General features: G+C 33.5%; 3 protein-coding genes and 1 long non-coding RNA gene across 9 annotated transcripts; 2 read left to right on the top strand and 2 right to left on the bottom strand.

Annotated features, from left to right (window-relative positions):
* Window positions 1-424: 424 nt before the first annotated feature.
* Window positions 425-7,367, top strand: LOC105145086 (Organic anion transporting polypeptide 33Eb). Its single transcript, XM_011054434.2, has 10 exons — window positions 425-783; window positions 2,017-2,285; window positions 2,551-2,760; window positions 2,947-3,202; window positions 3,330-3,471; window positions 3,868-4,159; window positions 4,566-4,755; window positions 4,896-5,154; window positions 5,323-5,752; window positions 5,884-7,367. The coding sequence occupies exons 2-10, from the start codon at window positions 2,021-2,023 to the stop codon at window positions 6,858-6,860; spliced, it is 3,021 nt and encodes a 1,006-aa protein (XP_011052736.1). The 5' UTR covers window positions 425-783; window positions 2,017-2,020; the 3' UTR covers window positions 6,861-7,367.
* Window positions 7,368-7,743: 376 nt separating this feature from the next.
* On the bottom strand, window positions 7,744-12,944 carry Oatp58Dc (Organic anion transporting polypeptide 58Dc). 4 transcript variants are annotated; one of them, XM_011054429.2, is made up of 8 exons: window positions 12,762-12,944; window positions 11,674-12,287; window positions 11,063-11,172; window positions 10,142-10,581; window positions 9,305-9,977; window positions 8,690-9,074; window positions 8,269-8,370; window positions 7,744-8,192 (listed from the first exon to the last, which is right to left on the bottom strand). In XM_011054429.2, exons 2-8 carry the CDS (start codon window positions 12,005-12,007, stop codon window positions 8,071-8,073), a joined length of 2,166 nt encoding a protein of 721 aa, XP_011052731.2. In that variant the 5' UTR covers window positions 12,008-12,287; window positions 12,762-12,944; the 3' UTR covers window positions 7,744-8,070. The 4 variants fall into 4 exon arrangements, with proteins under 4 accessions (XP_011052731.2, XP_011052728.2, XP_011052729.2 ...); XM_011054426.2 differs by having other exon boundaries at window positions 11,674-12,344; XM_011054427.2 differs by having other exon boundaries at window positions 11,674-12,406.
* Window positions 12,945-13,175: 231 nt separating this feature from the next.
* LOC147907024 (uncharacterized) lies at window positions 13,176-21,500 on the top strand. 2 transcript variants are annotated; one of them, XR_015547716.1, is made up of 3 exons: window positions 13,176-13,474; window positions 20,139-20,283; window positions 20,808-21,500. It is a non-coding gene; the product is annotated as an uncharacterized LOC147907024 (long non-coding RNA). The 2 variants fall into 2 exon arrangements; XR_015547717.1 differs by lacking the exon at window positions 13,176-13,474 and adding an exon at window positions 16,499-16,592.
* Oatp33Ea (Organic anion transporting polypeptide 33Ea) lies at window positions 17,943-27,702 on the bottom strand. 2 transcript variants are annotated; one of them, XM_011054432.2, is made up of 8 exons: window positions 27,524-27,702; window positions 23,754-23,946; window positions 21,575-22,000; window positions 20,800-21,035; window positions 20,020-20,296; window positions 19,562-19,757; window positions 18,652-19,271; window positions 17,943-18,453 (listed from the first exon to the last, which is right to left on the bottom strand). In XM_011054432.2, exons 2-8 carry the CDS (start codon window positions 23,932-23,934, stop codon window positions 18,263-18,265), a joined length of 2,127 nt encoding a protein of 708 aa, XP_011052734.1. In that variant the 5' UTR covers window positions 23,935-23,946; window positions 27,524-27,702; the 3' UTR covers window positions 17,943-18,262. The 2 variants fall into 2 exon arrangements, with proteins under 2 accessions (XP_011052734.1, XP_011052732.1); XM_011054430.2 differs by having other exon boundaries at window positions 23,754-23,949.

Below are 27,702 nucleotides of genomic sequence, written 5' to 3' on the forward strand. Positions count from 1 at the left end.
TTCCTATTTTAATTGATACAAAAAATCTACAAAATATACTTTTAAAACATTGTGACGTGATTGTTGTATGTTGTAAAATATCTTGCATATCTAAAAACATATACAGAATTTCTTATACAATTTTTGTAGAGTTCTAATAAAAATGTATTACAAAATAATAATTAAACTAAGTTAATAACGATAATACAAACAATAATAATTCAACAAATTGACAAATCTACGTTTAATCGAAATGATTATTCATTTGTCAAATTAATTTTCAAATACAAATAAATATTAAAGTACATTAAAAATTATTAAAGTATATTTAAATGTTAAAATATATTTTAACATAATTAGACAAAAGTGTTTAATTCGAATGCCAATGACATCGTAAGAATAGACATCATACACCTATAATGACTCCTCTTACACTCAAACGACTAGCACTAATAAACTATACACACCTTTGTGATATGTCGTGTCTGTAATGTTATCCCCATCGCAGCACGTATTACACTCTAACTTTATCGGAAGATATCTCGACGGCATATCTGTAAAAAGATAACACGGGTATTCACACAACACACATCGTCGAATAGTGCCGAGCCTGTGCGCCCACGTTAAACGTTTACGTTTCTTTCCCGTAACGATAGAGGTGAAAAAACGGAAAATGAGCCTATCAAAGGGTGAATATACACAAGATGTTATTACCATTTAAACCTGTCTCAAAGGTGAATTATTAACATAAAAAGATATCGAACTTTATCATCAAGTGCAAAACCGAAACGAATCTGAATAAACGTAAGTAGATGCTTGTTTAATATTATGATTTCATATCAGTTTTATTGATCGTTGAAATAATTATTATGAATATATTTCTTGTTATTTAATTGTTTTAAAAATTTATGTTTGATTGTAAATACATTTTAATGAAATCTCTATAGTTTCAACATAACCAATGACTCACAATGATACATAGGTCATTATCAGCTACGTATATCATTCTCACAATTTTCTTATAACTCTAATTCTATATACAATGATTCATATGCAATTTTATGTACAGGTTGTAATATAAAGTTTATTAAAAAAAGCGCAGAACACACACACACACATTTTTTTTACGTATGTAATTGTAAAATACTCTAAAAAAAATGAATAACTAAATTTTTATAGTTGTTTTGATGCAATAGTTTGTATGCCAACATTTAACTAATGTTTCGTCAATAAATTGTGCTACTCAGGTTACATTTACTGAATAAAAATACTTATTTGATTTACCATTTATACTTTGATATGTATTTTAATATTTAATATTTAAAATTCTCATAATATAATACAATTTTTTCATGTTTCAAAAACTACACTAAAATAAATTATAAATTTTATAAATTTTATAAATTTTATAAACTACATTAAAAATAAATTATAAATTTTAATAAATATTTGTTGGATTAATTTTAAGTAAATATTTCTAAGTAATGTATTTGCTAAACATATACATAGAGAAAGTTTCTGTGCATAGATGGTTGTATGCATGCGTTGAAGAAGGACTTTCAAAGTGGTTCGTATGCTACCTAAAAGGTAGACAAAGGTGGTAGAAAATAATGGCAAATACTTTACTAACATACCATTCATTTTATTTTAATAAAAAGAAATTATCAAAGATGTGCGGAAACTTTCCCTAAACTTTAATATTTATTTGATACAAAAACTATTAATTTGATTTAATCATAATTTTTCTCATTGAATAAATATTTTTTTACTGTAAGTAAATGTTTATCTAGTATTATTCAAAGAAATATGTTTTAAGATCTAGTAAATTTTTTTCAATGTACATATATGGTCATTATTACATTATAACAATAATAAAAATGGAATTTCTAACCATAATTATTTTACCATACCAATTATAGTTACTAATACCAAACACTTTTCTCTCATCGTAATTAAAATACTTAACTAAATAAATGCTATATTTACACATGCACGAATGACATATTTGATTTCAATTAAAAGGCGCATCTCTTTCAGAAAAATGACAGTCCGTTTTCCTGAAGTAATAAGAAGCAGATCGGAAGTGGAAGGCGGTTTGGCAGGACCAGCGAATCCAATACCTAGTCAATCAATCGATTGCGGCTGCGGACAAATGCAATGTCCAAAGCTAGCGAAATTTGCAACGCGAAAACTCTTCGTGGGACTGATTTGTTGGATCGGTGTAGTGCAAGCTGCATCATATGCTTACTTTCACGTCACAGGGTCCACGATAGCTAGAAGATTTCAAATCGATCCGTATATAATGGGTGCGTATTATAAACGATGTAAAAAAATATTTCATTAAAAGATTTCTTATATAAATCATAAAATATTTATATTATATTTTAGTGCGAACACATTTTTAACATATGTGAGAAATTTGACATCAATAACTTTTTCTTTCAAGATTGTTTTGATAATAAAAATATATTTAGAATTTACTTGATACGATATGTGAAATTATTTGAATAAAAACGTTTTTAATACGAAAATCTGACATATAACATTTCTCAAAGAAATTTATTTTTTCAGATTGGATTCTCGTTACAGCAGAATTAACACCTATTGTACTAGGATTAGTGATAGCATATTGGGGTGACAAAATACACAGAGCTTCATGGATAGGAGCATTGACTCTTTTACAAAGTGTCGCGCATTTCGTTTTAATAATACCTCATTTAACACATCGCGTTCGTGTAATCGAGGAAACGCAAAATGTTACTCATATGTCATTGTATGCGGGTTAGTAGTCAAAGCATACGATGAAACTCTAACACAGAGTTTCTAATTTAACAATATTGAATAAAAATTGACCGAAAAATGTTCGAGATACAAAAAAGGCTATAATTGATCAATTGCAATTTACATTTGATTTGTTATTAAACAAAAAATAATTCTTTTTCATATCATATTTTTTAAATTTCATAGATGATAGTCCAGAATTATGTACTCCTGTATTATCGAGGATCATCTTAGAAGAAGAACCCTGCTATATTACTATGGTTATAATAATCCTAGTGTTAATCGTAAGCGGAATGTCAAATATCACATATTATGCGCTAGGAATTTCTTACTTAGATGATAATACAAAAAGAAAGCATGTGACCGGTTTCATTGGTATAATAATCGCTGTTAAAATCACGGGGATTGTTCTCGGGTACCTTTTGGGTTGGGGATGCTTGCGGTGAGTATTACGCATGCTTAAATTATTAGATATTATTATTATATTTGCAATCTTTAAAAATTAATTACGCATTAACAGAGCCGAATAAATGTATATTTATTTTTAAACTTATCAACTCGCGTCCCAGGATAGACGCGGAAGATTTTAGTGTTGTGAATTCATATCGAGATCAAATCGGAGCGTGGTGGCTTGGATTCCCAATTCTCTCCATATTATTGGTGATTCCTGGCTTGCTACTTTCATGGTTCCCAAGAAGATTACCTTCAGAAGTATATAACATTTAATATAAAATATAATATGAAAATATTCCTCTAATTAGAGAATTATTAGGTGTTGGAATTAATTCGTAGCGTTTTTTAATGAAAGAATGTTATTTATTTCACATGAGCATTAAAAAATACATTAATGAAAGTACTTCCCATCACTTGTAAAACGCTACGAATTAATTCCAACACCTAATATATTCCCTTAATTTAGAGAATTATATTTCTCTAAATTAATTATGTAAGATTTTATAAGATTTTATACTCACAAAATTTCGTTTCGAATTAATACTAATAAATTAATTTTATTAGTATTAATAATACTAAGCTATCTCTCTTTATATTCCATTCTCTCAAAAAAATTATTTTTTGGTTTAACATAATTATATTATTTCTTTTTAGGTTGTCGAACAAGCCGCAGCTTCACTTCTTGATCGAGCTGCGATTCGTAATCGAGCACCGCACAGAACAACCAGTCAAAAGGTCGGCAATCCCGATTTTTGGCCGTCATTATGCAGATTGTTTACTAACAGAATTTTAATTTGCAACATTCTGGCGACAGCATTCAGTGCCATGGCTCTTTTAAATTTTATGACGCTCGAGAATATCTTTTTAGAGTCCAGATTTCTCATACCTAGACCGACAGGAATGCTCCGTGGATTTGACGATCCTCTGCCTTCCAGGCTAGTTACCAGTAAGATTAAACAACATTTCTTTTAACAAGTATAAAAGATAAAAGAAGGAAAAGATAAGAAATTATAGCGATAGTCAGTTTCTTGGAATATTAATAATTTCTAATAATTTTCAATAGTTATTTTTTTTATAAAACAAAAAATCAAAACTCTTTTTCCAATTAATATTTTATAAGGGGGAGATTAATTGCAAATATTCTTAAACTTCTGTAATTGTATTTTTTACTTATGAAAAGAGAATGATATAACTGATAAATAGAAAACAATGACTAAATTACTGAGACTTAAAAAATATAAATATATTTTATTTCTAAATCACAAAACGTTGTAGAAAGTTAAAATATAGTTTTAAATAACATGTGAAATAATTTGTACGTAAAACAAATGCAATATTCACGTTCATTCTAGATATTGGAAGACCTATTCTGATTGGACTCGTTATAATCATTAGTGGCTTAGTGTTAGCCAAGGCAAAGCCACGAGCGAGATTTATTATTGGTTACAGTTTCATTATCGTGTTTCTGATAATTGCGATTATCATCGGACTAATCTTTGCTACTTGCGATAAATCGTCTGTCGTCAATTTAGAAAAAAGCTCGTAAGTACGAGCCGATTTTTAAAATTAACATTAATTGAGTGTCGTTAAAAATAAAACAAAAATATATTGTATCTCATTCCGTGACATTCACAAATTTCCCGATAATTACATAGAAAAGTAAGATTTATTGATTGTTATAGCGACACCTTGTTGAGATATTGCAACAAAGACTGTCGTTGCTCTAAGGACGCCGATTTTCGACCGATTTGCGATAGTTCGGGAGAGTTTACGTATTATAATCCTTGTTACGCCGGCTGCTCTACAATCATTTACGTCGACGACGTAAAGATTTATAGCGGTTGCAACTGCGTGGAGGAAATGACAGAGTGGGGTAATGACCAAGCGAAAGATGGCCCGTGCGATTCGAGTAAATGTCAGGTTGGCTGGATGGTATTTGAGGTGATTATATTTGTGTTTGTTTATTTAATTTTTAAATATATTATAAGTATTTATTTAATTAATTGTATTTGTAATGTAATTGTATCAATTATATTATATAAATTTTGACATTTAATATAGAATCTAATCAATTGCAAGTAAAAAATCTTTCTATTGTTCTTGTTTCAGTTTGGATCTTTATTGGCGTATACTTTAATCGCTTCCACTTTTGTAGGAGATATATTGGTCAATATAAGATCTGTCTACAAACAAGATAAAGCTATCAGCATAGGTTTCTGGATGATGTGGGTTGCAGTATTTGTTTATATTCCTGGCAAAATTGTTTATGAATTCGTCTCGAATCAGATGTGTCAATATTGGGGCAGTCAAAAGACAATTTGTCATTTACATAATTCCGAAAAACTCGGGGATTACTTGTGTTATTTGACAATACTATTTTTATCACTTTGCATTTTACTTAAAATTGTTGTTTGGTTTTTCTGCAAGAATTTACAGTTATACGAAGAAGTTGAAACGAAAGATCAAGAAAATATTGAGCTACAAGAAATGTACGAACCAGCATTAATAACCGAGCTACTCGAAACGTCAAATAACAATAGTAAATACTTTTTTTTAAATACTAAATTTAATTAGTCCGTAAAAAATTAAAGTTCCTCTTTTCTACAAAATAAATTAAAATTAATTCCTTTCTTTGTTAATTAGTACTATGACATGCAGTAATATTTGCAGATGATGAAATGAGAGAAGTGGAGGCAGTTGTTGAACCAGAGCTTGCAGAGACAAGAACAGCACCGGAGACAATTCAAACAAAACCGGAGGAAAATTCAGCGAAGAAAGAGGAAAATACTCAAAAGAGCGCACCTGTGAAGTTGAACGGCATGATGGTTCCATACAATCGTCGACCGGATTCAAATCCTCCGACAAATCACAATTCGCAATCATCGATCCGTAATCTCGACTCTGATGATGAATTAGACAGTTCGAGCGATGAGAGTAAGAAACGATCCAATATTCAAGTCGCTTATACACCGTTGGAACTCGATTCTGATGTCGAGAGCGATCTCGGCAGCGTTGGTCCTAGATCAAGAAAGCGCATTCCGAGCAAAGATTACGATCAAACTGAAGACGAGAAAGATCACCCCTCATCCAGAAAATCATCCCTAAAGCGCCAATTTCCAAATCCCGATCATTACGAAGATCCACGAAGAAGTCGAATTTCTAGATTCAAGAATCCGACTGGTTATCAGGACGATTCTTCGAAGACAAACAGTTCCAAGTTCGCGAAGAAGGGTCAAGAGAGCGAAGTACCTAAACAGGGAAACTTCAATGAAGTTGGCATACCGATAGTGAATCAGTTTCCAGACAGGAAAGGCAACTTGGGCAGTACCAATACGGCGCACTTGAGTGACGTGAAGTCATTGATCGATCGATACGAGCAAAACGCGAGTCAGGAAACTCTAAACGAAGATCGGTTATCAGAGAAGTCGACAGAGGATATGAGAAGTAGACCAGAGAGCAAGATAGGTATACCTCTGGTAGCTATGGTTCCCAGTAGGTCATCCTCTCGAGGACAATCCTCTTCAGGCTTTAGTAGCTTACCAGATATACAGGATAAGAATTCTGATCCACGTTCGGAAAGACTTGAGACTCCCAGTCCGAAAAATGTCGCTAAAGGTAGCAAAGTACCTCGTCAAACCGATCTTTAGAATTAGAGATCTAATCTAAACGTGATAGATAACGCATAACATGTGAAAATCGTACGATGCGGAGGAATTTATGGAGGAATGAATATATTCATTTGTACAATGGAAGCACTATCACGATAAATTTATATCTGCTAGCGATAAGAGGTCCCAATTTCAAAAATACATAACACTACACAATATTATCTCTGACACCTGTCACACTTAAGATATAAAATCATTGATTTAACTTCGTGTTTTGATAGATGAACAGTAAAATTTGACGTATACTTTCTTGAATTATGAATCGTAATATCAAGTTGTTCTAATTATCATGCAGAATTTAGAAATGTTGCTATTAATAAAGATATTTTTATCCGTAATACTCTAAAAATTTAATAAAGGATAGCCGGCTAATAAAATATTTGCTATATTTTATGGCATACTTCTATTCGTAGTCATCCTTTATAAAACGTAACGACATTCATTATAATTCTTTGATATTTATTACACGATTAAAGTCTATTCTAATTTTGTGAATTATTTCGCAATTTGCCTACTTCTTAGTAATGACTTCTTTTATATCTCACTTTACACATAGATTTAAATTCCTTCTAACTTTAATAATAGCAAATACATGTATTTCATCGTGAGTAGATAAATTACGATGTTTTTTTTTTACTAATTCAAAGTATAATCATTATATATGTACAATTATTTAACTTTATAGATAATTCACGCTAGCATGAATCGTTTACACTATCGACAGTGTAAGCCGTGTATACGGAGCATATGTATACTTTATATATATATATATATATATATATATATATATATATATATATATATATATATATATTAATTTCGTCATTTTCCGTTCAAATATGAGTCCAAAATAAAACAACTATTTATACCGTACGTACAGCGAATTTATCTGTCATAACAATAAAAATAATTAATCGCAGTAAATTAAAATTAATAAAAGATCGATGATCGCTCTGCTTTTGCGATCACTATGGATGATCTACCAACAGTCGGTTCTATCTAGGTTACTATGAGCTTTAAATAGCTAAGGAGGTGCTTAAGGTACTTGTAAAGTCTTTATTTGTCGGTTCTCGCTCGCTTCGCGTTCGTCGTTCGCTCCTTCTTCGATCGAAGATCTTCGATCGAAGTCTCTCTTCACGCGTAAACGTTTACCCCGAAAGGGTGATTGAACTCGATCATCAATTATTCTTTAAAGCGTCTCACCAGGCTCCTCAGCTATATCTTCTAGTTCAATCTCCTCGTCAAAGATCTTCACGTCTTTGACGAAATACCAAACGCCCACATCGAATACTGTACCGATCGTTACAAAACCTAAAATGACAAACGGAGTATAATAAACTCGAACAACCAGAACTGTAGCCTTTGGATATTATTGTAAAATACTCACTAGCCGCGGTGAAATTCAGCAAATACCTCAATGCCTCACCATTATACAGCCAGCAATTTCCCGTCCCTGAACAAGTCTTACCCCATACGAGACAAGTATTGTCTAAAAGATAAAATATTAATTAGTTTCTCAAATAGGGCATCTCAAGCGAGTTTAAATGTAAAGATATATGGAGTATATTTTCAATGATGACTTAAAACTCTCTCCCCCTCTCCCTCCTCCTTCTTCTCTCTCTCTCTCTCTCTCTCTCTCTCTCTCTCTCTCTCTCTCTCTCTCTCTCTCTCTCTCTCTCTCTCTCAAGCATGTCGAAAAAAATAAATAAAGACATCGAGGATTTTATTTGTCATTTGATAACGTCAGGCAATCTGTCTTTGTCGATGTTAATAACCGCGCGCGTGTACAAATGAGGTTTATCACTAACCTAATATAAATCCAAACAAAATAGGCGATGGTATGAAAGCAAAAAGGCTCATTATCATTAATCCGAAGCCCATGGCAACTGCCTTGTCTTTCTCATCGACGCATCTTACAGAAACTAGAAAATTCGACGCTCTTCCGGTTGCGCCGCTAAACTTCAAAAAACACACCACCGTCAGAAAGATGTAGAACTTCTGCATACAGTCGACTGGACACGAACCCGGAATAGCCGTTCCCAAAGTTTCCACGGTGGGTTCGGTCGTTTCCAATGGAACTTCGGTAAAGAATGGGAAGGATGTGATGTTGGAAAACGGATGCGCCAAGGAACGAGCCAATTTTGGTTTTACGCAATTACAGTCCGTATATACTTTGCTGCCGTTACTGTAAAGCTAAAAGTGAAAAGAAGAGATAAATTTAATTAATAGAAATTACACCAATAGAAATTACTAAAAACATCTCGCTTTTAAATGTGACAATAACTTAAAAATGTTATAACATGAAATTGAATTGTTTAACAAAGATTTTTTATTTCGTTTTTACTGGACTTTTTTTTATATAGGCAGTTTTTTCTAAGGTAAGATTGCCTTTCATAGAAAGATTGCGCAAAATGATATCAAACCTTCATACTGCGGCAGCCAGCATGACATGCGGATATAAACGTTTGTCCGTTATCGGAGCACACAGGATTATATTCAACGTAGTCGCAGTGACACTGTTCGTTGCAGGGTAGTTGTGTTTTCAATACACCATTCGGCTGAATAGCAATCTGGTTGTCATTCGCTGAGCAACCGAGAAAGGCGTAAGAGATCATTCCCAGTATTGATATAATGCCAATCATGACATTCCACGCCGCCAGGTACCTAGCCTTCGGCTTGTACTTGGAGATGACCAGACCGGACAATAAAATCCCAAAGGCACTGAATACCAAACCGACTGTGCCGGTAATCAATGACGAGACAGACGCTGATTGCTTATACTGAGTCTCAATGTACTTCGGCATAAAGATCCAGTAAGGCATGTAGCCCATGAAATAGAAGACTGTCGCCAGATTATTACACATTAGAGTCGTGTTCGTTATCAGGCGCTTAAACGTCCTCAACATATCCGAGATTGACGCCGGTAGCTCCGATTCTTGCTCCTTGATGCTCGCAGCCGATTTGTTGCGTTCCAGAGCTAAGACTTTGCGAGCGGCCGCTCTCGGCAGCGTTTTTGGAAAGAGAGCGATTATACTTGCGAAAATGGCGAGGAGAATGGCCAAAATAATCCATCCTAACCACCAAGCGCCTAACCACCTTAAATGTCATTAATGTAAATTTGTTAGATATAATTAATTAACAGGTTTTTCAAAACATTTATGTATGTAAATATCTTGTATAAATTGTTTGATAAATAATTTATTAACAAGACAGTAAATTACTGTTTAATTTCAATAATATAATTATTCTATCCTACATACCTTGGGTCTTGCATCGTGATAGTAGGAGTTAAAGTTGGACTGATGTAGAATTTCAAGGAGAATGAAGCTAGTCCGTAACCAATGGCGGGTCCCAGCATTCGCAGAAAGTACGAGAAGCTGATCAATGCCGGCGTTTTCGACTTTTGTATGTTGTCGTCCATGTACGACACACCGAGAGTATAATAAAGGGAACCACCCACTCCGGATACTAATTGGGCTATGAAGAGGAGCACCTGTGGCGCGAAGTTTCCATCTTCAACTTCGCAATCCATTCCGCGATTTTCTTTGCCCATACACAGAAATTTTCGTGAATGTTTTTCAAGAATCGTGCTTGTGTTTAGCGTACTTTGCGCTCCATATTCCTTAGTCAGGGATAGGGCATCCTCGCCAGGTCCATAGAGAAAATGTGGCAGCATCGTAAGACAACAGAAAAGTACAACCTGATAAAATGGACAATATTTTATCAATATTCGGAAATGATTTGCGCTTAAGTCGTGAGCTTTAAAGTACCTACATAATGGTCTTTATTAATTCTAACTTTACTTTTTTTATTTCTATCATTATTTTTTTTTTTTATAATTTATTGTGTCGTATTATAAATATTGCAGCACGCTCGACTATCTGTTTAACATCTAGAGCATTCCGCAAGCGCCTCTTTACGAAGAATGGAGCGCTTAGCTAAGCACACGACGACGAGAGTACGATGGCAAGAGGCATGAATGAGCGTAACTACGATTCTAACGCTTCCTAATTTAATTAAGAACCGACCAATCGGTGAGTTATGACGTCTACCGGCTCGTTTCTCGGGGCGTGTGCTGACAGCTGATTTCGTTTCTTGTCGACGCGAAAGTACGGCGCGCGAATAATACGCGGTGCACGCCGCATTAATCGATATCCGAGGATGCATGTGATAAAACTTACGGTGTAAATACCGAAAGCGATCCATCGAGGCCTGTGACCCCTTCCTGCGTAATACGACAGGGCGACGGATACGAAAAGCTGCGAGATGTCGTTACCCACTGTGATGAGACCTGCATGAGAAGAAAGTACGTACGTGACGTAAATTGTGTCGTAACAATTCATTTAATGACAGTCCTCACGCGAACGCTAATTCTATTTTGTTTTTAAACTGTTAAACTTGATTACAAACTATTTTAGATAGAAGACAACATTTTTGATTGTTAAAACTGCTAATTCTTATAAAATATTTTCTATGTAAGTAAATTAAATTATTAATAAAAAAGTTTTATCTATAACTAAAAAAATTTTGATAAAATTATAAATGTAATTAATTTGCTAAAATATTTGGCCAATTAATTAACAATTTAAATTTAGATATATATATATATAAGTAATGTCACTCCAACTTTGGTTCTATTTTTTATTTGTTAACAAAATATTCGATGCTTTTTGTAAAAAAAAAAAAAGATATAACTAAACATTTTTCATTTCTAATATTTGTGGATTAAATCTATTTTTGTGATATAGTGCATATATATAGTATTTAAAGTATAATGAAACATTATACATACCCGTTGTTTTCGAGGGTATTTTAAATCTCTTCTCGATGGTAGTGATAGTGCCATTGAAATAGGCATAACTTGCGGAAAATATGCAGCCAAGCACACCGTAGAGAAACACGTATGCCTTCTTATTGGCGAACTTTTGCAAAGTTGGACCCTTGAGGCACCATATGCCGCACGAGGTGTCGTCGGTGATCGGCAGCTCCTTGAAGACATCATCGAGGCCTCTGGTTGGCGTCGTGGGTGATGACGGCGTCGCGGGCGGTGTCGTCGGCACCTGTAATAGCTTCAGGTTCTCCGGCCCGTTCTTCTCGTGATTCGAGTTGCTCGAGTTGTTCTTCATCTTCGCCTCGACTTAATCGTCGCGACTGCCCGCAACTGGCAAGCGCCTAACACCAGTGGCTTCGAGCGAATTCAATGACCTCAATCGCGGGTCGCACGGTACCGATGTGACTTGATCGTCCTCGCGACTCTTGGCATCGCTTTTTCGTTCGGTCTGGACTCGCCCCCGCGCTCACTCGCGGAATCTACTCTTTTTCCTCTCGCACTGTCTCTCGTGTCCGTCACTTTATCACGCGGTCACGTGTTCTCCATGTTTCGACTTGGTCTCACCCAGGCAACACCTACGCCAGGAAATCTGGGGGTTGACTACGACTGTCGCGCGTGCAGCTTGATTTATGCTACGGGGATGATCAATGATGATGGAAAGATATCGATGGAAAAATTTAAACCTTGAGTCGAACTGAAGATAATGTATTTGTATAAAAAATCTCTGACACTGAATGCCAAACAGTATTATCAGATTGCGAGTGTTGAAATGGAATAATATTTGAACGATATCGCTAAAAAAAACTGACAAGAATGTAAAGACAAGGTATATCTTGATTGTTTCGTTTACTTAAATCGTGTAATTTTCATCTAAATAACGAGTGTTGCAATAAATTATACTCATATAAAATCGTTGTAGGAAATAAAAAAGTTTAAGCTTTTATATTATACTAATAATTTGTATTTCTTCATAAAATTGAATTACATATTTCAATCATGTATGATCAATGATGTTGCGAGTAAAAAATTCACGAACTGCGGCCACCTACCGCTGATGCAAGATGGACCCAGAGTTATAGTTCGAATAATTGACCGCCGAAATGAAGTATCGATATAGCGATCTCTTTTAAAAAAAATTCGATCGTTTCACGGTGAGTCAGCGTGGTCCCTCGCAAACTGCAGATTTGCGTCCGAAAACGAGCGATATTCTTCCGCAACTGAGGCGTCTAAACGCAACAGAGTGTAGACCGTTCTATACCTACTGAGGATCCCCACCTTCCGCCCCCCAAGGAGCCGATCGTACGAGAGACAGTCGCGATCTCTTTACACCTACTGTCCACCGTGCCGTTATCAAGCGGGTAAATTCTGTCTCTCACAATCAGCCTATTCCACCATCCCCTCCTCTCTGTCTCTCTCTCTCTCTCTCTCTCTCTTTTTCCTTTTGATTAGCCCTCTCTTCTTTTCCCCTCTAAACCAGTCGCGATTCTTTCGATCCCTCCTCTAGCCGTCTTCGTCGTCTACGAATGTCGTCGGCTCGATCTATCTTGGTCTATGTGATAACCTACACCTGTATGATGTTCAAAAAGGAGTAGGGAAACGATTGATTTCTACATAGAAAAAGAACAATTAATGGGGTAAGCGCTCGGCGCCCCGTGCTATTGCGAAATTGTACGAATCAGATGGCGAAGCCGTAAAGCACGTCTTACGATCTACTGCTGCGGTCTGACGGCTTAATTTTGAGCACCTCTTATAATCATTACCTGTGAGTTGTTAATTAATTAATTGCCATAATATCAGAATCAAGCTTCGTTCATATGCTCATTTTCGAGGCTTTTCAAAGTCACTTGATCCTTAAACAGTTACTTAATTGTACCTAATTGCGAACGCTCTATATATTAATTAATTTTTTTTTACTTATGTTGAGGTAAAAAGTATATAATAATAATATTTATTATATTACATTTATTGCGTCGATGATTTGCGACTTTTAAATAATACGCTATCTTATGACGTCTGACTCTGGATAGCAAGAGGAAAATTGTTGAGATAAAAAAGATATTGTATATTCGTGTATATATACGTGTATATATATATGTGCGTATCGAAATGTATGTACGAAGCACCTCTTTCGAAAGTTACTGCTCTACCTCGTTGAATCCCGGCATTGGTTGGTGAAACGGGGCATCCCTACCGGGGACTATTCGCGACGTACCGACCGCGGCGACGTGCACGAGGTCTTGGCTTTCGGTACGGTGTTGTCTAAGCTCGTTTCTAGTCAACCTCCGGGAGCAGAGGCTCACATTGTGGACCCATTATGATTTAATAGAGCCGACGTGATGTACACACGCACGCACACATAGGCACTCGGTAAACTCTTCCGTCTATTCCCGCGCATTGCTAATGGCATACATCAAACAGCTATGTCGCTAATAGCTGATGGGTAATTGCCGAAGTTTAATTTTTATACTCGTCGAATGGCCAGACCACGTGGCCATGCATATTATATTACCATGTTGTTAGATTCACGATCGTATCGACCGTTTCGATCAAGCGTTTTCCGAAAGATCATCAATAAGATGGTGGATGAATAATGAACGAATAACGAACGATTTCAAACTTAAAGTTTGTCTATATTTAACGTTGCATCTTTTCGTCTCAGTTGCATTCAATTTGTTCGCCCTAAGTAAGATGCTGTTATCATACGATGGATTTAAAAAAGAAAAAGAAAGAAAATTGCATTTCTGTTATTCGAAATAATCTTAAATAAATATCTGGCTATCTCATCTTGCGCACAGAAGAAGCAAAATGACGTTTAATACAAATTTTCTTATCACGTTTGGTAATCTGTATGCCTAAATGACTACCCAAACTCGCGTACAAATATGTTTTAACGTTGAAAAAATAATTCGCACAACAAGAGAATGCTTAAAATACTTATGAAAAATGAAGACTTTCTAGATATTTATAAAATAAAAAATCTAAAAAGTCATACAAATCGGTCATTCATCATTCGCGTCAAAGTTAAGTGATATCAAATTAGCTGAGCTTTCGTTTCGCAAAGCAACATTTGCCATGATTTGCAAGAAATATCTTCCTAGCGGTATTTGCATGCTCACAAACCTGCCGAGACAAAAGAAAATTTACATCTACGATAACAACATCATAAATACACCAAGTAATACACCGTGTGTACAAATTTCTTGAAAACTTCGATCTGCCGTTTGATGCATGCAAATAAAACTTCGCAGAAGTACTCGATATCAATTTGTTAAGATGTTAAAAGCTATTGCTATAGAAGATGCATTTTATTCTTTATGTAACTTGTAGTTTACGCATAAATTGGATTTATTACAACTATATATTATTTTAAATCTTTATTTATATAATCTTGTTATAATTATTTCTCGATAATTAACAAACACATCGAAATCAACAAACACATTTTATCATTTCTAGAATTTCCATTTTTGATGTTTTTGTGTTAATGTAAAAATTAATAAGTAGAATTTAAGTTTGTACTGCAAGATTTATGACACTTCGAAGAGCGTGACGTTGACCAGGTTTATAATTGGCGAGACGTTTTCCATTGTTGAAAAAAATCCAAAATCCATTGTGATTTATAAACTCTCTATTTGCATGAGTCTTTTGCAAGATGTTTACGCAACCTGATTTGTGTATATCATTCGAAGGCTGCCATCTTCTTGGACTGAGGTAAAATTGAAAAAACTCTTGAATCCACCAATATGTGCTATTATAATAATCAATTATATTATGTTAAATGCATTTTTATTTTGTATGTTAACATTTTATAGATTATATTTATAACAAAACAATTTATATTAAAAGATAATAAGAAATTAATGCTATTAATTTAAAAAAACAGTGATAATTCTTATAAATCCATCAATATACATGGTATTAAATTAATAAAATCTGATGAAAAATTTGATAAGATAACAACAATTTTTAGTGCACTACCTATCTTATGAGATATATAATAGTACTTGAAAATTCCCTTCAATGCCACACGTTTTATCATTGATGATACAACATACTGGCATATCCACAATTTTTATTGCTTTTAACTTTCATAAATTAACATATTGTAAACATTTTTTTTTCAATCCAAACACTAGACATTAAGAAATATATCAAGGAAATGTATTTATGTATTTTGATTAGTAAAAAAGTTGTAAGCAGTAAACAAAAGTTTTGAAAAAGACTATTAAAAAAAAGAGGAACATCGAGAACGATATTGAAGACTTAAATTAGATTAAGTAAGAATGATTACACTATTCTCATCCAGATGTTACACATTGCCAATAATCTGCTAAATGTATATTTACACTCGAAGACACGTGTCGCTTGCACGATATCATGAATCAATTCTATTGCAATTTCTCTTTGTATCATATTCCGTTGAAATGCACATGATAAGTTAATTTACAAAGTACAAGGTTACTTCACCAGCACATGGACAAATTTTGCTTTAAATGGCACAACCCACTTGCGTTTGTAAATTACGCAGCATTCGTAGAATGACAGAAGGAACGCCGGATGAGCTGCATTAGTATCATTATTATTACAGCAGAGGTAATAGTCAAGTATTTTTGTCGAGTTGAGTTCTGGCCTTTACTTGCGATTAGTTCTTTATGTTACCTGTCTGCCCGTTTGTATCGTAGCATGTTAACACGTTCTCTGGCAGTTTAAAAAAAAATATAATTTCTTTTTATTAAAAAAAAGGATACGAAGTGTCGAATGTTATGTGACATATTGTGATCCACGTGTTTTTTTTTTCAAAAGAAAAGTAAATCTCGAGGTGGATCAAACATAATCGAAAATAAAAGCGGCACGATCCTTAAGCTTAGAAGTGGTGGAAGGTGAGTAAACCGATTGCTTCCGGTCATCTATATCACACGCATCTGTCCTTTATCGGGCAACCTCGCTTCTAGTCTGATCGGACTGTACCTCGACTTAGAAGACGTTGATGAGGTCTATATGAAAGATGGGTCAGGGTCATGCACAATGCAACCGTGTACACACAACAGCAAAACTTCCTTATACCAGATCGAGGCACGAAGAAGTGATAATTTCCATTCTTTTTATAGATAATGTTCTTATCATAAAAATTTGTATTGAGTATATGCATTTTTTTTATATTCCCAATATTTGAAAATTTTAGATATTTGAAAGATATTATCAAAAAAATGCAAATAGTAAACAATAATTTATACAAATAAACTATCCTTCTTAAGATTGTAAAGTAGTTATAAATATAATTATTAAATATAAAATCTCCAGGTAATTTCTATAAAATTATATGCATACTATATAAAACAATCATAGCATTTTTCTCATATATGCATTTTTTCTTTAAATTAAATTATTATACTTCAAACAATAAAAATCGATAGAGAATTTTTCATAAATGAATTTCCTATTGCACTTCGCTTTACTGTTATCAATAACGTAGCAACGAATCCTCATTCTCGTCAATGTTCAGAAAAACATTCTTAGTCGCCTTGCAAACCTCATTTTTCCTTATTTGCAACGGAATAAGGTAGAACGCTTAATCGTAATGCCGAAGCGCATCCTCTAATGGTGTTCCAAAGGATGCGATCAATAGGGACGACCTGACGTCACGGGAACGTCGCGGAATTCATTATACGGGCCAAGCCGCCCGCTTTAGTTGGGTGGGCTTAAAAATTAAAAGGCTCTCAAACAAAAACTCCCTTTTTACCTTCAGCCTCGTGGGATGTAATCCCTCCGTCCGGTAGTAGCCCGTATGCCCCCACCAAACCCCCTGAATTTCGGTGGCTTGAAGACAAGCCCTGAGATTTTACCTCCACCTTCCACCGTCTCGACGCTCTTCCCCTCTCATTCTAAAGCTAAGGAGCGAGCACGGTCCAATTCACCGATCCACAATGTAGTTTTCCGAATAAACCCTTTCGTCTCGCGGTGCGTTTGTATTCTGCTTGCGGGAGATTTGGCGTACAATAAAAATAACGAAGGGTGAATATCCTTATCGGAATAACAAATCGTTCAATATTGATCAAAAATTGTAGAAAAAAATAAAAATAATTATTAATGTATAAATTTTTAATTTTTCTAAAACCTTTATGTGTACCGAAAGGAAGATCCTAATAAAACTTCGCCAATTTTTTGCTGACAAAAAATAAAAATTAAAAATTTGCGATGTTGAGACAATACGCGATAAAACGTGAGGGTAATGTGTTAACAAAAAGTAAACGTAATTTATTTACAACGAAATAAAAATGAGCATGATTTAAAAATAAAAGTTTAACAACAAAACTATAACAACGATAGTTCCCAGCTTTCGATCCCGAGAATCTAGAAGTTTTAACAATTACTTATTGCGTTATATTAAAATTATTTACACGATTTACGTCTCCTGTCGCTAATAAAATTATTGCACTGTCTACAAATCATCGGAGTGTTCGGCATCAGTCACGAAAGCCCCGGAATTTCAGGTACCTAGAGCAATTCCACGAATCTCATTGGATTGTTCACTATCGGACAGCAGCAAGCGTTATAGATGACTCTGTTCTGTCCTCTGATTTACATTTCCATTAACTTCTTTCTTCTTGTCTACATTATCAGTTGTGATATTTTCCTTCACGAACTCGCGTCTCTTGTCACTCTCCGCGGCGCCATACAAATCCAAATCTTTACCAAGATAACAAACTGCACCGTCGAGTAATACCCCTATCATGGTAAATCCTGTAACAACACACTTCTTTATAACCAAGCTAACGAAATGAAATGGCGAAACAATATTCGTAATCAATAATATCATTTTGTCCATCATTTAATCAAACCATCCTTATCATACTATGATTTTTTTTGTTTTCTTTTTATCTAATCAGTTGATGAACACATACAAGTAACGTACAGGTCGTTAAACTTGACGATACCCACCTGCCGATGAAACGTTCACTAAGTATCGGAAGTTGTCTCGGTGATAGAACCAGCAGTTTCCTCTAGTCCCACAGGATTCCTCCCATATTAAACAAGTCGAATCGATAATAGCCCCATAGATAATCGGTCCCGGAATCAAAGCCAGTAACGAGATGATCATCAGCGTGATGCCTTGGGCGAAACTCTTGTCCTTCTTTTCGACACTCCTGTAATTCACCAGGACATTACCGATTCTCCCCGAACAGCCCAGCGTATGAATCACGCAACTGAGCACCGTGAAGAGCAAATACGGCCGGCTACAATCACTACTGCATGGACCAGCTTTGACCTTGTCGAAGATCGGCGGAAGTGCTTGCGAGTCGGACTCATATATCTGCTGTTTCGAAATAAAACTGAACGACTGGTCTCTGGAGCTGAAATGGTCCAAGTCACCTACGATGTAGCTTGATTCATTTATTGGTAGACAACTGCAGTTTCCAAACTGTTTGTCATCCAGAATCATTCGACATCCTGCGTGACAGGCAGAGAAGAAAGTTGTCTTCGACGCCTCGTGGCAGACTGGTGAATATTTGATGCCTACACAGTTGCAGTCGGTATTGCAATCAGCTGTTAAATTCATTCTGCGAGCAGATAAAAATTGTACGTAAGATTACGATATTAGTAATTGGACAAAGTGCTAATTTATAATTGCTTTTCAAGACCGAAAAAAATTTCGGCGCCTGGTTTCCAGAATCAGATGTGTATGTAAATTTACACAGAAATATTTAAGCATTAAGATCTGCTTCGACCGAAAAATAGGATTTCTCTTCTATTTAATTAGATTTATCCGCATCGGTCTATTTCAAATTATAATTGTTTATGTTTTATTAAAAAAAATATATTATATAATATATTTTTATGTAATACTCACTGCATAGTAGTCAAGTCTATACCACGGATTCCAGCATCTGTGCAGCCAAGAAATATGAATGCTATTTGTCCTAGGACGAAGCAAATGCCGACGATTACGTTCCACGCGAGGAGTGGTCTAGGACCTGGCTTGAATTTGCTAATTATTAATCCCGATAACAAAAATCCTAATACCATACCAACTAACGATATAGGACCTGTAAATTAGAATGAAGTAACATATGTTACAAGTGTATAATTATTAAATGCTTCTAACGAAGAATACTTTTTTCTCTTAAAAATTTGATTTTATTTCTTAGCAGAAAAGTCATGTGAAAAAGTTAACGCTAAACATTACCTTGATAAATCTTGAACCTTGAGACGTTCTTGATAGCAATTAAACGTTATCGCATGAGATATTTTACAAGATAACTCATAAAATAATTAATATACGTATATTATGTAAATTAATATATGTACCTGCTATCACAGTACCGCCAGCCGCGGACGTACCGTATTGGACTTCAAGATATTTCGCTATGAACGTAATATAAGCAGAAGCGCCGAGAATATAAAATACACCGCTTAAATTGTTACAGGTCAACAGCCAGTTCGTTAACAACCGTTTTAAAGCTTTTGGAAATTCTCGGATTGTCGGTATATACTCAGCTTCCAAGGGTCTTGGGTTGGCGGGTTCCATCTGTATCGGAGGCTTCTGCTCCAGCACTAAATCTAACTTCAAAGGTATTTCGCCATCCTAAAGTAAAATTTTCGTTAATTAATTTATAGGAACTTGTAATCCTCCGCGAGTCGTATATATATTTATTATTTTAATTTATAAAATGATTTCTGATATTTAAAAAAAATTGATATCGATTAAGATCTTTTCAGATTTGTTGTTGTTTTATGTAGATAAATAAATATACATGTAAAATAATATAATAAAATGTTAAGGGTTAAGCAATAGCAAGTTGAATTCTTAACTCTTGACATTTTATTATTTATCTTTATATATTTTAGCGGTAACACTATATGGATTATTTTTAAAATAATATCTTTTTACGACAAATAAAAATTGCTTTAATTCTGTTTTATTATTAATTTGTTATTTAAATTTAAGTACTAAGATATTGATTTGTACTACAAGTTTATTTTTTTTTTTTTTAAAGAAAAGTGACTGTTAATGTTTTTTTATGCCATTTATTATGATAAAAAGATCTTCTTAATTTTAACGATATTATAATATCAAATATGAATTACCTGCTTAGAAATATTTTTCGATTTGGGAAGATCACGTGGAAACATAGCAATCAAAACGGCGAACATACCCATCGTAGCGGCAAGAATGATCCAACCGAGCCACCATGCACCTAGCCATCGCGGATCTTTCTTCGTAATAACAGGAGTGAGCTTTGGGTCTATGTATAAACTCAGACAGCCAAAGCCCAATAGAAATCCGATTGCCGGACCCACGGTACGTAAAGCGAATGTAAAGCCTTACAGGTAAAATTAGAATTTATTGCTATTAAATTCTATTCCAATTCGCGTCGATAATACAACAATTACTGTATCGCAATAAATTGTATCTTTTGAAAAATTTTTCATTAAAAACGTAATTATAAAAGCTCACAATAAACGCACAATATTTGTAAAAATCAGATAGTGAATATCAAATATTCTGTTCCAAGAATAACCAGACGTTTGGAATAAACTTATCTTAAATCATTAAGATAGAGCATTACTTACTTATCAGATTTGTTAAGAAAGACGATTAGTTAATGCGCGTTGAAGAAGCACTTTTTATATTTACAAGCAAAGATATATTTAGATTTTAATCACAATATATTTTTTCTATTAGGTGTTGGAATTAATTCGTAGCGTTTTACAAGTGATGGGAAGTACTTTCATTAATGTATTTTTTAATGCTCATGTGAAATAAATAACATTCTTTCATTAAAAAACGCTACGAATTAATTCCAACACCTAATAATTTAAAATCAATCATAATAACATAGAATTTAGCATTGATGCTCACCTAACAGCATGGGTGTATTTTTCTTCTTTGTATTGTCATCTAAATACGTTTGCCCTAAGCCATAATAAAGAGTAGTTCCGATACCAAGAATAAATTGAGATAGAAAAACCAACAGCCGAGGAAGGTAACTAATACTCAATTTAGTTTCGGCGTCGCAAAGTTCCGGCTGGTCCATACGAGGACAGATCGCAAGATCTTTCGGAGCAGTTGTCATGTTCAGCAAGGTCTGATCCAGATATTCCTTCGTCAATGCCAAGGCGTCCTTTCCAGGACCGTATATGAAGTGCGGTAGAGCCAAAACGAGACAGGACAGTGCGCTGAAGCCAACCCCAACCGCGATCCATTTTGGCCGATGACTGGATCCTCCGTAATAGGTCAAGATCAGGGACAAAATCTGAGAGATCTCGTTACCCGAAAGAATTAATCCTATGGTAATAAGAACATTATACAGATACGTAATATACTTATGTAGCCTTTCGATTATAGCTCTTCTAAAAATTCTATTTCTTTTAACAATTTTCTTCGATTTAATAGGATTGGATATAGTTACATAAAATTTCTTTGACACAAAATAAAATTGTTTAAAGTTTATATTTAATTAACCTTCCGCAGACCATTTTGAATTTCACCATTTAGTCCGAACACTTAAATCCCTGAAGAACGGTTGTGTTTTTTTAAAGGATTTTTGGACTAAAAAAAAATTGGACTCTAAAAAAATCTGAAAAAATTCTAATATACTCTTTCAACATTTAAGAATACAATTATACAATTACATAATCAGAAACATTTTATATTTTTTTGTATATGTTTGAATTTGAAGTAAAATCGACAAAATAATTCAAAGTCGGAAATAGTCTAAGTTTAAACCCTCATGTGATCTGTGCAAGGTTATTTCTAACTGTACGACTTGTAACATCCAAGGAGAACGCTATTCAGATATTAAATTACCATAGATATCGATCGTTTGAAGTTAATGAAGCTACCGTTTAACTCAATGTACGTTCATGAAAAATCACAATATCGCGGTACTATTAACAATATATAAAATATATCCATATTATTTATCTATTATAAAAAGCAATACGAGTAATAATCGAAACTCTTTCTCTTTAGTGCCAAATAAATTCTACGTATATATAATAAATTTTATTACTTTGCCATTACATAAATTGAAAACAGATTTCAGATTTTTAAAAGAAAGATTAATTTCTATTAAATTAAGTAAAAAAATTAGTCAACTATAATGGTTTACACAATAGCTTGCTCATTTCAGTTTATTGTAAACAAAAGATTATCTTAGCTTCAATAAGTATTGCTCACAGAATATTCTCTTACTCTTAATCCTTTGAATCCTATCATGAAGAAATATTACAATTATATTAGGTGTTGGAATTAATTCGTAGCGTTTTACAAGTGATGGGAAGTACTTTCATTAATGTATTTTTTAATGCTCATGTGAAATAAATAACATTCTTTCATTAAAAAACGCTACGAATTAATTCCAACACCTAATATATATGTGTATACATATATGTATGTGTCGAAATATTTTAAAAATAAAAAAGATGTACTTTGTTTATTAAACTAATTTTATAATAAAATCATGTTCCTTTCAGAAATGAAAACGCTTGATGAAAACGCTTTTCTATGAAATGTGTTAATATTTCGGGTCTCGCGGTAGACTACAGAATTGTGTAATGTACGTCCGCGTGTCTTCGCTCTTTAATGCATATATAGTGCTCGTTGTACGACAGATTTGTCACTTCTATGATTGCGACACACTACTTACCTACTAGATAGACGCACACGGAAACGCGATTCGTACGTGTGCAAGTACGAGTACTTAAACGCGAGTACACCCGCGAATGCTCGACTGCTCGGCTTTGCCGGCAATGAGATCCGAGGTTGAAGGCGATTAAGACGAGATGACGTTCAAAGTTCTGCTGTGTCGAGATAAAGCGCGGTGTCTAGTATGAATAATTTACTTCACGTTTGAGTTTTTCTCTAAACAGTTATTTAAGCGCCACGCCGAGATTAGTTGACCATCGTACAGAGTTCCGATTGCAAAGACGCGTAGATTCGTACCCGGTAAACGATGTGTACCTTCGTCAATAAAGTAATGCACAGTCGCCTCTCGTCGTGAAATTTTATTATATGTGATTACGGAAGTGAGACTCACCAGTCGTACGACTGGGAATCTTGAATCTCTTCTCCAGAGTCGTCAGGGTGACGATAATGTAGATGAAGGCCATTGCCTGGACGGTGCCCAGTAAACCATATACCACGATGAAGGTCCTCGGGGTGGCTCGATTTCGCAACCATCTGGGATAAATCCCACATATTCCACAGTCTTTACTCATATCTCCAGTAGTCTACTGGAAAAAGATTGAGCGGAGTCTTTCTTTTTTTAAAATCTTAATTAATTTACACTTATCTCATTAAAATCCATCAAATTTTAGACATAAATATAATGAACGTTATAAATTATAAGATTAGTTATATAGTGTTTGCAAACCTTCAGGTATATCTCATTTATATCTTCATATATTTATTATCTTCATTTCTACTGATATCTTCAGATTTCAAGCTTGATACTATTCAATAAACAAGAGCTTTAACGTTACAAACGTGCAAAATTAATGCTAGCATAGAGATTTATTTGCGACAAAGAAAATGCGATAATTAATACACATTACAGCGTTGACAATTAAATCGCGTCAAAATTCTTGACAGCTTTCATTTAAAACGATTTCTGCTTGCTTTGTCAGATCAGTTATATTTTGCATCTACTTCAGTGAGAGCGTTCCGGAGAATTAAGTTTTGCGATAAAAGCGTCGCGATAGAGGAAAATCGCTGATATTGACATATGTAGGTCTTTTAAAGAGACACCCCTTTATTTCTCGGAAACAAAACATTGCACTTTATTAATAGTGATGAAAACATAATTTGTTAAATGATTAAAAAAGTAAAAACCCATAATTCATATATTTGTACCTTATTTCTATATATATAAATTAGCTAAAAACGAATTTCCAAGATGCGAAAATAAAATTCTTATAATTTTATTTTGTAAATTGCATAATTTAAATAATAGATACATTATTAATAATATCATTGTGTATTTTTAGTTTCCTAAATCTGCTTTATTTATAATTTTTATAATTTTCTCGTTTTTATTTCTCTTACAGTACAATTTAAACATAAAATCAGAGTGTAGCGTAAACTATAGTCTATAAGACAGATACCAAACTGTATACCATAAACCATAAACTCACCTAATCTTTATGTAGCGTTGCATTATTATGTCAAATAGCCATATTGAAATTGAAGGCATTTTTGTATTTAAAAAATCTTTCAAAAAAAAAACTATTGGGTTACATGCTTGCGACTTACAAAACAGTATAAATATGCATATAAATCAACAAGAAACGTTTTACATCGAAGTAAAAACATTCAAGAAATTTTCATAACATTCATTTGTATTTTACACAGATGACTCCTATGAAAGAAAAAAATAGGAATGTGGCATTATTGCCTACTGTGTCAATTTTTAAGACCCATTTTGTCATTTGATGCTCATTTTTGCTCATAATGCTCACTTTTTGCTCGTCTCACAAAAAAGTTAATTATTGCAAAATTGCAAACAGTATTAGAAAAGTGTTATATCATCTGACAGAAGATATTTTCTATCGTATTTATGCTCCTAAATTATGCTCATATTTTTAACTTTACTAAGAAACGTAGCCCAAAAACAAAGTGGTTTGATAACATCACTGATCTTCTTATATTAATTAAATCAATGCGATATGTGAAATGTAATGCTTAAGCAGAAAAATAACACGTCGTTATTATGATAGCGAGAACCGACTTGAGACGGTGACTTGCATTCTTGTGTTCATCACGTATGGTATAGACAACGATATAAATATATCATAAAATGATATAATATGCTAGAAACAGAAATTACGTGGCAAACGTAATGCCGCTTGCGATATTATTATTATTATTATTTCTGGGCTGATGACTACGGATACATTTAATTTTTAGTATTCCTGGTTATAAGTTGCAGCGTGAGAATTTGATGAACATGAGACACGTGCATGCAATGAAGAACATAATAAAGCCGTTATCTTTCATCATGAATCGCGTAATTATTAATACGTTAACATAGATAATAAATCTCGTACTCTTGGCAGATACCTCAGATTAATGTAACGACAGTAACAATGACTTTTCCATGTATGCAAATGCATCCGTTACGCAACACACTTTCCGAACCAGAAGACACCGACCTAATCTCGTGCGTGTTTACAACGCGAGTATTGGTAAATCGAAAGCGAATGAAACAATAAACGATAAACGATAATACATATAGCGAAATTTTAAACTTAATACCTATTTATCGCAATTATAATTTTACTTATTAACAATAATGCATATTATTATTAAAATCGTAAATATGCTGTACTATGTCTTCATAAACTATAGTCTGTATTTACACTTCATTTATAGACAAATTCGGGTGTTAGGGGAGCACTTAGTTTACATATATTACAGAACTTCAGAATTAAACGTATTTACTGATAAAAGTGATGCATGAATACAGACATAGATATATAATTATTATCACTTACTTGGAACTCCAAATTTAATAAATTTAATAAATAAATTTAGATATAATTGCGCATTAAATATTTGACTTGATTAAAAAAATCAAAGAAATGAAATTAGAAAACTTTTTGTATTTGTAGTTACGCAGATTTGACATGCATACAATAAACAACAGTCTAATCTAATCAAATCCAATTAAATTTATCGCACCAATAAATCATTCAAATAAATCTGATTTCCTCTGACAAAGTTCTTTGTTAATATATTTGTCAATAAGATACTCATTACATTGATTTTTATTTTTAATTAATATAATGAAACAAACATGTCAAACTTTTTATATTTGCTTCTAAAATTTGGAACAAAGAAAAGTTCTCAAGAAATTTACTTCTTACTCTTTCATTTTGTCAAGAAAGTCTAAATAAAATATACGAAATTTGCGAGTCTATTTGTACGCCATTTTTTTCATAATATAATTTTCTCAATTTATAAAATATTTTATTAATATTCTATTCTATGTGTTTCAGAAATATTTGGTTATAAATTTTACTATATAAAAGGATACATAATTATTTTGTTAATGTATGCAACTTTCTTATACAACTTTTATTCTATAACTTTTATTCTATTTTATTCATTAGTTGAGATCTATTCTAAAGAAATACTATTCTCGGTTTCTGTTTACATGAAGTGCAACTTACATAATTGTGATTTATCTTAAGCATCTGTCTTACAGTCGGAGACATTACGAAATCTTAAGCGATTAGCACTTCCGTTTTGCCACTTATAAATTTTTCTTGTAAAAAAATATGTTAGAGTAGAGATCACATACTTATACTGAATCCTGCGGTTAATTTGTTTAATAAATAAAGATTTATTTATTTTTAAAATTAAATTTAAATTATTTAGTTAAATAATATTATATTAAAGATATTATTGGTGCTGCGCATCGTCGAATCATTAATATTTTAAAAAATTATTTTTGACTTATTTAAATGTATATTATCTCAATTATATATATATATGAAATATATACGCAACATATGTCTTTTATGCGAATAAATGTTATCGTTTTTAATTATGTAAGTTTTTATGCAAATTTATATCATCTTTATTTTTAGAAAGAAATGAAAATTTTTGAATTATATAGCGTTATTAATCTCTCTAAATAGAATTATATAAAATAAAGTTAAATTTTAAATCACTCTCTCCCCTTGAACACTTTTCAAATTAATTTTCAATTTCTACAGTAAATGTTAAAAACACTTGTAAGATAGTATAAAAATACTTTTTTGATATCGATGAGAAGAAAAATACGTATTGAAGATGATTTCTCACCTTGACTTTAGACTCGTGGACTCAGAAGGGACTTCCGGGCCGCGATTCCTACTGGATCGCGATCCTCGAGTCTCGTCTGCCGGGTAACTAGGAAATCACCACGCGCTGCGAGCGCTCTAGTTAGCACGGATAAACGCGGGATAACTGAGCTTATTCGTATGTCAATGGCAATGCTCCCC

The sequence above is a fragment of the Acromyrmex echinatior genome, chromosome 16, assembly GCF_024713525.1.
Source record: "Acromyrmex echinatior isolate Ae372 chromosome 16, ASM2471352v2, whole genome shotgun sequence".
Classification (NCBI taxonomy): domain Eukaryota; kingdom Metazoa; phylum Arthropoda; class Insecta; order Hymenoptera; family Formicidae; genus Acromyrmex; species Acromyrmex echinatior.

Excerpts from the sequence above, each read along its gene's own strand:
- LOC105145086 (XM_011054434.2), top strand. The coding sequence starts at position 2,021 with ATGACAGTCCGTTTTCCTGAAGTAATAAGAAGCAGATCGGAAGTGGAA. Across the intron at positions 3,203-3,329 it reads TTGGGTTGGGGATGCTTGCG|GATAGACGCGGAAGATTTTA; the intron begins GTGAGTATTACG and ends CTCGCGTCCCAG. Across the intron at positions 4,756-4,895 it reads GTCAATTTAGAAAAAAGCTC|CGACACCTTGTTGAGATATT; the intron begins GTAAGTACGAGC and ends TGATTGTTATAG.
- Oatp58Dc (XM_011054429.2), bottom strand. The coding sequence starts at position 12,007 with ATGAAGAACAACTCGAGCAACTCGAATCACGAGAAGAACGGGCCGGAG. Across the intron at positions 10,582-11,062 it reads TCGCTTTCGGTATTTACACC|GTTGTACTTTTCTGTTGTCT; the intron begins GTAAGTTTTATC and ends CCATTTTATCAG. Across the intron at positions 8,371-8,689 it reads TTTGTTTGGATTTATATTAG|ACAATACTTGTCTCGTATGG; the intron begins GTTAGTGATAAA and ends TTTATCTTTTAG.
- Oatp33Ea (XM_011054432.2), bottom strand. The coding sequence starts at position 23,934 with ATGAGTAAAGACTGTGGAATATGTGGGATTTATCCCAGATGGTTGCGA. Across the intron at positions 20,297-20,799 it reads CGAAAAATATTTCTAAGCAG|GATGGCGAAATACCTTTGAA; the intron begins GTAATTCATATT and ends ATTTTACTTTAG. Across the intron at positions 19,272-19,561 it reads ATAGACTTGACTACTATGCA|AATGAATTTAACAGCTGATT; the intron begins GTGAGTATTACA and ends ATCTGCTCGCAG.